At 59.7% G+C, this 10,472-nt stretch overlaps 1 protein-coding gene across 1 annotated transcript in view; it reads left to right on the forward strand.

The window, feature by feature from the left end:
- Positions 1–6,168, forward strand: part of RAB11FIP5 (RAB11 family interacting protein 5) — a 34,912-nt gene extending 28,744 nt beyond the window's left edge. The window contains 2 exon segments of the mRNA XM_061992491.1: positions 4,430–5,150; positions 5,152–6,168. Coding sequence (XP_061848475.1) covers positions 4,430–5,150; positions 5,152–6,048 — 1,618 coding nt within the window. The 3' untranslated portion in view covers positions 6,049–6,168.
- Positions 6,169–10,472: the final 4,304 nt, after the last annotated feature.

The following is a 10,472-nucleotide window of genomic DNA, read 5'->3' on the forward strand; positions in this document are numbered from 1 at the left end:
GTGTCTGTGTGGGGAAACAGTGCAAAAAGCTGCTTCTGAGTGGTGGGGTGACTGTGGCCCTGGATCCAGCCCTGCTAGCAGGGGTTTTCCACTTGAATCATTGAGGCTGGAAAGCCCTTTAAGCTCCCCGAGTCACCCAGCACTGCCACAGCCCGTTGCTTTGGGATCCCTCCAGGGCTGGGGACTGCACCATGGCCCTGGGCAGCCTGGCACAGAGGCTGACAACCCTTGGGGGAAGAAGTTGTTCATAGTCTTCAGGCTCAACCTCCACTGGGGCACCTTGAGGCTCTTTCCTCTTGTCCTATCACTCATAGCTCAGGAGCAGAGACCAACCCCTCCTTGGCCACATGCTCCTGTCTCCTCTCAGCCTCCTCTTCTCCAGGCTCAACACCCCCATTCCCTCAGCCCCTCCCCAGCATCCTTGTGCTCCAGCCCCTTCCCCAGCTCTGGCCACGCTGCAGCCCCTCAGTGTCCCTGTGGCAGTGAGTGAGGGGCCCAGCACTGACACAGCCCTGGAGCTGCAGCCTCCCCAGGACATGCTTCCATCCTCTTCCCTTTACAGCTGCCAGCTGTAGGATAAAACCCCCTCTCTGCATTGAACAAACTGGTTTTCAAACAGACTTTCCATCATCAGGGGGTTACTCAGCAATATTTCCTTTCCCTTGTGTCTGCTGAGAGGCTCAGACACCGCTGTCAAGTGCTGCCAGACAAATAAATGAGGGTACAGAGGTACCTGCTATTTATTTTGGCTGTGGGAGCTGTGTGGTGGGGATGTGGGTGGAGGAGGAGGAGGGTGAGTCAGCGTTTCCATGCAGCAAAAGACCTGGAGGCAGGCTGCTGCGGGTGGAGGTTTCCCTCTAGAGGAATTCACCATCCTCAGCTGCTCCTGGCACTCAGCACTTCCAGCATCCCTCCTCAGACAAGGGAAATTGGGGCTTTTGGGGGGTTGTTCCTGAGGAGAGCAGGTCCTCTGGCAGCACAGGGCTGGTAACTAAAGCCACACTTGTCCCTAGGAAAGAGGCTGAAGGGTGAGGGTGCAATTGGTGCTTTGCCTGCTCAGGGCACAGATGTGGGCTCTGCTGACTGGGGTTGTGGCTGAAAACAGCTTGTGCAGCCCCTGAGCAAGGCCTGGAGGGTCCCAGCAGCAATGAGGAAGCTTCAGCAGTGGGGTTTGGAGGAGACAAAATCAGCATCCAGCAAAAAAAAAACCCATTAAGTCCTTTCTTTGTGTCTTTAGCTTGGCTTGGGCTGCACACGTGGGAGGAAGATGAGATGGGAGCTGAGTTTGTTTATCTGTGTCCTCCAGAGCCAGGAGCTTCACTGCTTCTGGTGTCCTTCCCTCTAAGGAAAGGTTGATGCTCCCCTACCTTGTCTCCCAGGCAAAGCACAACCTTCATCTTGCTGCACCCTGAGCCTGATGTGTGAGTGTGGGGTGGTCAGGGGCTGGCTGAGAGCACTGTCCCAATTCCTGGTGGCCTCAGCCACACAGGCCTGGGCTCAGCTGCTCTTTCTCAGCAGGTCCTGCACCCCTGGTGACTCAGGGAAGGAAAACAGAGTCATCTTGGGGGTGTTTGAGAAGACCTTGAAGCTGTCCCTTCAGCTGTGCAGGTGGGCATCAGTGTAATGGAGGGCACTTGTGTCTGCCAGGCCCAGGGGCTGCTTTGGCACCAGCCCTTCCCTGGGGAAGGAACTTCAGCCACTCAGCCTTCTGGCAGCTCTGAGGGTCGTTAGCAATGAGCACTCATTAGGAGCCTGAAGCTGATTAATGCTGTGGAGCCATTTAGTGCTGGAGCCCAGCAGAGCTGCCTGGATCAGGCCTTGGTTGTTCTTACTCAGCACTAAATGCTGTTTAAGCAGAATCACAAAGGAGGGAACCTTGATTGGGGCCAAAACATGAAAGCAAGTGCTGGGGAGAAGGAGCCTTTGCAGGAGTGAGCAGAGGTAGGGCAGTGCTGGGGGTGTTTGCAGCCACCCCAAGACCAGGGAAGGGTTCTGCTTGGACCTTTCCACCTGGAAAGGAAAATTTGCCCGGTTCCATTGCAGATAAAACCCATTTGTGGATCTTGTGAGCTCACCCAGCTGGACCCTGGGGGGATGAGCAGCTGTGCTCCTCTTCTGGAGAGCTGAAATGGGAGGGTGATGAGAGGGAAAAACAAGGCAATGTGCAACAAGTGGCCTGTTGGTGGGGTGATGGAGAGCTGAGCTGCCCCATTTCCTTGTGCAAATGCTGCTGCTGCCTCAGAGGTGGGTGTAGAGAACAGTGAGGGTGCTCTGGGCATGGGCTGGAGCAGGTCTCATGCTGCAGGTGGGGTTCAGAGGCACAGCACCCCATCCCCACACCATTATGTGCCCAGTGAGGTTGGCTCCCAAGCAGGGGGCGGCTGCTGGTCTCACTGGGATGGTTCTGCTGGTGTGTGTGTGCTGCTAGGACATGTCTAAAGGTCCAGCACCTTCTCCTGGGGATTTTCAGTGCTCCCTTAGAGCTCCTGAGAAGAACTGAGCTCCTCAGAGCTCCCTTCTGGGGAGGTTGCACCCTGCTACGTGCCCGTGGTCCACAGAGGATGCGCCCACCACTCCTGCTTCGTGGCAGCAGGAGAGGGCACCCACGAGCTGTCTCTGCCCACAGCACCAAGTGGAAATGAAGGCTTTGGGGCTTTTTTTGTTGTGCCTGAATTGCTGGTTCTCTGTGTGGCATCAGAGTGGCTGATGGGTGCTGGAGTTGAGCCCTCAGACACTTACTGTGTGTGTGTTGCCAACCTGAAATCCAGAGTGGGGATGGGCTTTGGTGGCATTGATGGCATAAATAAGCACCTTTCCAGGGTAGCTCTCAGAAGATGATGCTTGAGGGGGGGCTTTGAAGCTGCCAGGAGTGGGGAGAAGTGGGTCCTACCCCACTGCTGCAGGGGTCTGTGTATCATGGCCCAGCCGTGCTGGTGCCTAACCCTGCCTGCTTTAAAGGCAACTGCCTGCACCTTCACACGTTGTGAAGTTTTGCCTCAAGGTGGCATTTTTGTGCTTTAAAATGTGTCTGAGGCTTTTTGTGACATCTCTTAAGAAAAGATGAAGACAGCTGACCAAACAGCTTTGCAATTTGACGTGTGGCCACGGTGTCCAAGGCTCCCTGAGGCAGGGAGAGACCCTGATGAAGCCCCCAGGGCTGGATGTACCTCGGTGCCTATTGGCAAAGCAATTGCTTTATTCCTTCCTCCTCAAGCTGTGGTGTGCCCAGTGCTGCCTGATCAGTGTCTGTGTTGCTCCCAATCCAAGACTTCTGGAAGCTCAGCTGTGGTGGCTGCTGCAGGAGGAAATGACCCCTCGGTGCCAGTGAGCCCGTCCTGGGGATGGGGTTGCTCCTGGCAGGGGTGAACCAAGGGGATGGGGGGCTTAGGAGGAGGGAGCATGGCAGTGGGAGAGCTGGTTGGGGCACAGGGTGTCCACACCACACCAAAACTCCCAAGAGAGCCAGCCCTGGCCTGGCAGAGCTTCCTCTGGGGTGAGGAAGCTGGTTGCTGGAGGAATTCCCAAAGGAAGAGCAATGAAACCTCAAAGAAGGGTCAGTGCAGTCGCTCTTGGAAGGGCAGCAAAGAACTGACACCTGGCTCAGGGGGGAGGTGCAAGAGGAACTGAGCAAACATGAGTTTGAGCTGTGCTGAACCCCCTTCCCCTCCTTGGAGTCCCCGTGGGTTTGGGGCATCTCTGGCAGAAGCAATGTGACTCAGTGTCCTGCTCAGCTCTCATTGCTTGGCTGCCTGCAGCCACGCTGCCCCCCCCCCCCCCGATACGGTGCCAAACAGGTAACGAGGCACTGGGGTAAACTGGGAAAGCCTCCCTCCTGCTCCTGGCTGGACTGATCCTGCTCCAGGAGCCCAGGCTGCCCTCAGGACACACACCCTGGGGCCACAGGAGGTGGGTCTCCTGAACCTCAGGGCTTTCTAAGGCAGAGAGGGAGCAGGACTGCTGTAGAAGAAGGGCTGCCCTTTCCTCTGTGTTGTGCATGCCCTTTCCATGCCTGACTCCATCCTCATTGCTCAGCCTAACAAGAGCGCCGAGCCCGTGCGTGGCCGTGGCGTCGCTGCCGAGCGTTGGCGGGGTGTGTGGTGTTATGCTTTCCAGCACTGTCACAGCATTAACCAGGAGGACTGTTTTGTCTTTCCCTCCACAGCCTGGAAGTGTCTCCTCAGGTAGAAACCAGCTCAGATGTTCCTTCTCATTTTCCTCCCTGCTCCCCTGCCCAGTTTGCTCCTGCTGCTGTAGCCCACCTCGCTAGCATGCCCAGCGCTAACCTCCCTCCCGCTCCTGGAGACGGTCAGCCCGGATGCTTGTCCCCTACCAACCCATTCCTCAGCTCCCTGCAGAGCAATCCCTTCTTTGAGGAGCTCCTCGCTGACCAGGTACTAAATTCTCCTTCACCTACTCGCTTTCTCTCTAGTTTCCCGTCTGGGCCACACACATCACCAGAGGTCGCTGGGAGCTTTTATTCCTCTGAGGATTGCAGCCCCTCTGCCTCCCAAAGACATAAAGACTCGGAGAGGGAATCTCCAGCCCAAAGCGTTTGTCTCCCCGTTCCAGAAACCACTCCTCCATCACAAGGAGACCTTCCTCCTCCTCCTCCTCCTCATGAGAAACCCTCCGTCCCCTCTCCCCTCTCGGAGTGGGACGATACCTTCGATGCCTTTGCCACCAGCAGGCTCAAACCCGAGCTGAAGGACAGCTTGCTGGCCTCGGTGGTGGCGGAGGGGATGGCTTTCATCGACGAGCCCGACGGCGCCAGCCCCACCGAGACAATGGCCGAGGCGGCTGCCGGGAAGGGGACGAAGGCCGAGGCGCAGACGGCCGCTGAAATGCCTCCAGCTCTGAGGCCTTGGACTAACTTCTCCGGGTTAGATGTCGGGGCAAACTTGGTGAGCACGACCCAAGAAGCGACCGTCATCGAGGACGTGCTGAGCCCCGTGTCCGCCGGCTCCGTGGGGAGGAGGAAGAGCAGCACGCCCACGGTGTGGACAGCAGCCTTCGCGGGGGACAAGGAGCCTCCCACCCCGGGCACGGCTGAACACAGCGCGAGGGAGGAAGGGCAGGGCCACGAGGAGGAGCCTTGTAGTGCGGGGACCAACGGCTGGATGACCATAGCCACCGAAACCGCCCCCGACCCGCCCGGAGAGCAGCCGCAGCGTGGCGGCAGGGGAGCCGCCGGGTGCTTTCGGGCCGCGCTCGCCCTTCCTCAGCGACGCCTCCTTCCAGGCCTCGCGCAGCTCCCGCTCTGCCGCCTGCGTCTTGCCCAGGAGCAGCTTCTCCCCTGAGCCTCCCCCCGAGCCCTCGCTGGCCGGGAGCCCCTGTGCCGGGAGCGAGGGCCGAGCGCTGGACGTCCGGCCCTCGGTGTTGCGGCTGCAGGCCGGCATGGGGCTGGGGGCCGGCCCGGCTCGCCTGCAGCTCGGCCCCGACCTGCGGGACAGACACGTGGTGCTGTCCCCGTGGATGGGGCCCCAGCACAGGGAGGAGGGGGCTGTGGGTCCCGCCGTGCCGCCCCCCAAACCTCCCCGCTGGTTCACGGGTGAGGAGGAGGGTGTTTGCCACCCGCAGCTGAGGGAAGAGGCTGAGGGGCTGGAGGCCCCTGAGCTGTTGAGCCATCGGAGCAGCGAGGCCGCCATCCCGGCCTCCTCCGTCCCACCAGCGCTGGGGGCGGATGGAGCCGAAGGCGACGGCGAGTTCCCGACCTCTGAGGATGCCAAAGCGGCCCCTGCGGACTCGGCAGCCGCCTGGGAGGCGAGAGCTGGGGAGCTGGCGGAAGGGGCCACCCCTGTGGCAGGAGACTGCTCGGAGAGGAGCCAGGGCCACGCGTCGGAGCAGCTCCGGGCTTGCCCGTGGGAGCTGTCCCGGGATGGATCAGGCCAGGCGGCTTCGGCCAGGTGGGGGCCGAGCGGGAGGCGGCTTCCAGCCAGGAGCCGTTCCCCGAGGGACTCACCCCCCCTGCCCAGCCAGACCTGGGCCAGCCCCAGACCTTGTGGACGGCTCTGGAGGAGCAGGAGGCAGCCAGACAGCCCGCGGGGCTGAGCCCGAGGTCAGCGTGTGGGGACGGCCCCGCGGGGCGGGGCGGGCAGGGGACCGGCCTGAGCCCTGTGCCGCCGTGGTGGGGGCAGAGCGGGGCGGCCCCCCCGGCAGCCAGCCCTGCTCGGCGGGCAGCAGGATGGACTGCAAGAAGGCCGATTTCTGGAAGGCAGATGGGGCAGAGGAGAGGCACGAGCAGGATGCTCCAGCCCCGAGAAACCCCTTTGCTCCAACCCTTGGCCCAGGTGCCCCGAGCAACCCCTTTGTGGAGAAGCCGCCAGCCCCGCTCCCCGCTGAAGCTCTCCGTGGCCGCGGGGAAGCCACGGGGCAAAGCTTCCAGCCCACTAACCCTGCCAGGGACCCTCCTCCTTTCCTGCATGACAGCCAGCCCTTGGCCTTCTCCACCCCTTTCCTCGTGGCTGCAACTAACCCTCCAGAGTCTGAGTCCCCCTCCCCGGTGGCGCTGCCCGCCGCCAGCCGCCGCGCAGCCGCCCGGCCCTGCCCTTTGCCGCAGCCCGGTGACACGCAAGCTTCAGCGCTCGTGGTTTTGCCCAGGGAGACACAGCCAGCTGAGAAGCCCCTTTTCCAGCAGATGACCAGGTGAGCTACTCCGGGGGAAGGCGAAGGGTGTGTTGTTTGGTAGAGGTGAAACCCCCTCTCCCCCTCCCCAGTCTCCCTCGGGCTCTCAGGGGGAGGGAGGGGGATGCTGATGAAGTGCCACAGCTCCTTTTCCCTCCCCTTCCCGTGCTCCCGGAGCAGCCTCAAGAGCCTGAAGCCTCTGCTCACGGTGGGCAACGGCCACTGGTTGTCCTGGCTTTGCCCTCAAAGTGAGGCAAAAGGGTCTGATGCATGGCAGCCCCTGCCCCAGCTGCAAAGTTCAGCCACGGCAAAATTGCATCCGCGCCTGGCTCGATGCTAATTTTGGCTCCATCATCTTGGCCGTGCCTGTGAGATGGGGGCTGTGCCTTCCCCTTCCCCCTGGCTGCCAGGAGAGCTTCCAGCCCTCAGTGCTCTCACCGGTTCCTTCATGGCATGTGCACAGCTACTGCCCCTTCTCATCCATCCAGCTTTGGTTTCTTTCCTTTTTAAACCACCATCAGGTACTAAACCACCTTCTTTATAGCCCCCCAAACCCCTCCAAAAGTAGTTTCACCAGGGCAGTGGTAGAATGTCCTTCTCCCTTCCCTCCTGGCTGTTGGCTGTGGAGCTGGTGGGACTTGGCCTTGAGGAGAAGGGCGATGGGAAGGGGGGCACTGTAGTGGTACAGCAGAGGAAAGGACGAGCTGATCCTCCTCCCAGGTCAGTCTTGGGCTTGTAGAAGTGCTGTGAAGCGGAGAATGACGCTGAGTTTAGGATGTGGAGTCTTGCTCTACGTCCTTTGGTTCATCTGGATGTCCTGGGGCAGCTTCCCCTGGCTTGCCTGGGCAGGAGAAGGTTGCCCTGGGCTCTGCCCCAGTGTCAGACTCTCGTGGTTTACATGAGGAGCTGAGTCTCCTACCAGTGATTGATTTGATCAGCCTCACTCCTGTGACACAAGGCAAACAGAGCATCGTGGGGGCACTGATTTGATAAAACCTGGCCTGAGAGTGATCTTGTTGGTGGCCCTGGGAAAGAGAGGGCAGGAGGACAGGGAGAGCAGACCTTGGCTGAGCTGCAGCCCTGCTGCCTGGTGACCCCTCTGTGGCTGGAGCCTGGGTTTGCTGTGCAAAAAGAGCTCAGGAGCAGGGACCAGCAAGGGCTGGGGCTGCCTGCTGATTGATTTCTTGCTTCAGGCCAGTCCCTCACATTGCTCCCGGCTGCATTACTCATCCTCCAACAGATAACCTTGTTGAAAAGCTGCAGCTGGAGGGTCCACAGAAACCACCTGAACAGTGCTGCTGTCTGTGTTTCATGGAAAGAGAAGTGTCCTGCAACCCCAAAGGGTAAAATGGGGCAAGGAGACAGGCAGAGTCCAAGGGCTGTGTCTGTAGTACATGCTCACAGTCATCCTCAGTGTATGCATCCATGGAAAGCCTGACTGGCTCTGGGGAGGAAGGTTGGAGCTGGTCATTGTGTCCCTCCAGCTCCTGGCATGAAACACATCTGTGAAGCCCTTGAACATCTCTGCTTTGGTTTCTCCACCCCTGAAAGGTGGATGGTTTGGATCCAAGCTGTGATTGAAGAAGCTTGGGAGAGTTACTGAGGTCTCTGTGGAGGGCTCTGAGGCCTTGCACTACTGTATGAGGCTGGGGAGGTGATAGAAATGTTTGGGTTGGAAAAGACTCTACAGATCATGGAGTCCAACCATTAGATGTGGTTAATTGTCATGGGAGGAGAGGGGAGAGCTGGAAGGGCCCTTCTCCAGCTCCCCACAGGGATGCTTCCCTTTCCTCATCTCCTGTTAGGATGGGCACACAGGGAAGGAAAGAAAGGTGGAAGGAAAAAGACTTGAGGCTTCAAACAGGCTTTAAGGCTCAGCTGGGACAGGGACTCTCTTCTGTCAGATAAAGGAAGAGCTGGTTCCTGCTGTGGATTGCAGAGGGCCCTGGTGTGCTGGGGTTGTGTCCCCCTCCTTGAGAGGGCTGCAAACTGAGGGTGGGCTCCCACAGCCTCCTGAGCAGCCAGAGGGCTGTCTGCTGCTCCTCTTGTTGGAGGTGCCAAGTCCAGTGCTTGCCCTGCCTGTGTGAGCAGAGCAGCACCTCCTGCCTCAGCTGCACAGCGAGCTGGGAGCTTGTGCCCTCCCAGAGCAGCTTCTGGGGTGCCAGATGTGAAGATGCAGCTGGGGGTTGGGAGTCCAGAGGAGCACTTGTGCTGGCTTTTACCTTCACAGGCCCTTCCTGCAGCGAGGGAGGGCTCTGAGCACACAGCCACTGCTGCTGGGGTGAGCTGGGGCACCGGCTGTGACACTCAGGTGGATGGAGCATCCTCCTTCTGCCCTTTGGGGAGGGCTGGGATGGTGCCTTCCCTGCTGGGAAGGTGTCTCTGGTCACACAGTGCAGGTAGCAGCTCAAGGGACATCCCCTGGGGACTGCAGCACCTCAGAGGGGGCCCAGTGGGGTGGGTGACGATGGCAGCCCCTCAGGGGGCTTGGAGGTGACAGGACTGGGGCTGTTGCAGGTGCTGAGGTGGTGCTGGCACATGTTGCTTTGTGCCTTCAGGGGTGGTGCTGGCACACTCTGTGCCTTCAGGGCTGCAGCTGACTCGCCCTCTCCTGAAAACAAGGTTTCACGTTCCATCCCATGCCAGCCTTTGTGAGCCCACAGAGCTCAGAGTGGCTTCCCCCAGCCCCAGAGGGACCTGAGGGAAGAGCTGCTCATCCCTCTCCTCACACAGATCCTTTCTCCACAGAGCTCTGGCCCTCAGGTGCCCTGTGCAGCTCAGGAGCAGCAGCTTACCCACGAGAGACCCATTTCCTCGTGCCTGTGTCTCCTTGCCTGCAGGCAGCACTTTGCTGGCTTTGCCAAAGGCTTGATTTCCAGGTCTCTGTAGGGGAAATGCCCCCAGTTTTTCACTGTGCTCAGCAGAGAGCTCAGGAGTGGTGGTGAAAGCTGTTCTGTGCCACAGCCAGGCCTGAGACATTTCACCTGGGATGTGCTGAGCTTCACCATAGGCTCACATCTCCCCCAGAGACAAAGCCCTGCCTCAGCCAGGCTGCCACTGGGAGCAGCTGGCTCTGGCTCCACTCTCAGGTTCACATTCATCAAGCAGCAGGTGGAAATGAGGTCCAGCTTCTCAGCAGATCCATCAGGACTCCAGACATGGCAACCTCTGTGCCCCTGGAAGAACCCAGGGTGGGATGTGCATGGAGCTGAGCCTCCTGCCTCAGATCCTCAGCAGCAGCCCTGCACACTCTGCCCTCACAGCAGGAGGCAATGAGATGGTTCTTGTTGAAATAGCTCTGCAGAAAATGCCTGTGGCCCCACTGGCAAGCTGCCTGCCACCACACTCACAGGGAGAAACATCCCCCTGCTTTCAGAATGCACCCAAGCCACCCCCCTGGCACCCTGAGGCTGCTGCTGGGTGTCCTTCTGTAGAGTGACCTTGGTAAGTTTGGGCCAAGGAAGGTCTGAAGTGGTTGGGAGTGTTCAGGACAGCAGCCAGTGTCCTGCACACCTTGCTCAGGGGCATCAGGCTCCTGTGCTGTGCTCTGACCTCAGTCTTGGCACTGGCATTTGGGGCTGTAGGTGGCCATGGTGGCATTTGGGGCTGCTGAGCTCCAGGTGTGGCTGTGATGGGGGGTCCTGGGGGCTTCCCCACCACCCCAGACACTGTTTTGAGGAACAGCTCAAGCCCTACAGTGGTAGAACCATCTTCCCCAGGTCCTGCAGTGATTCCCCCCCACTCCTTTGGGGCTGGAAGGAGGCTCCCAGCAGCTGAAGCAAGCAAAGTCAGCCCTGGAGCTGCCTGTGGGCTCCTCTCTAGGTTTGGGGGATCCCAAAAGGTCTGGGAAC

The sequence above is a fragment of the Colius striatus genome, chromosome 3 (genome assembly GCF_028858725.1).
Source record: "Colius striatus isolate bColStr4 chromosome 3, bColStr4.1.hap1, whole genome shotgun sequence".
NCBI lineage: Eukaryota > Metazoa > Chordata > Aves > Coliiformes > Coliidae > Colius > Colius striatus.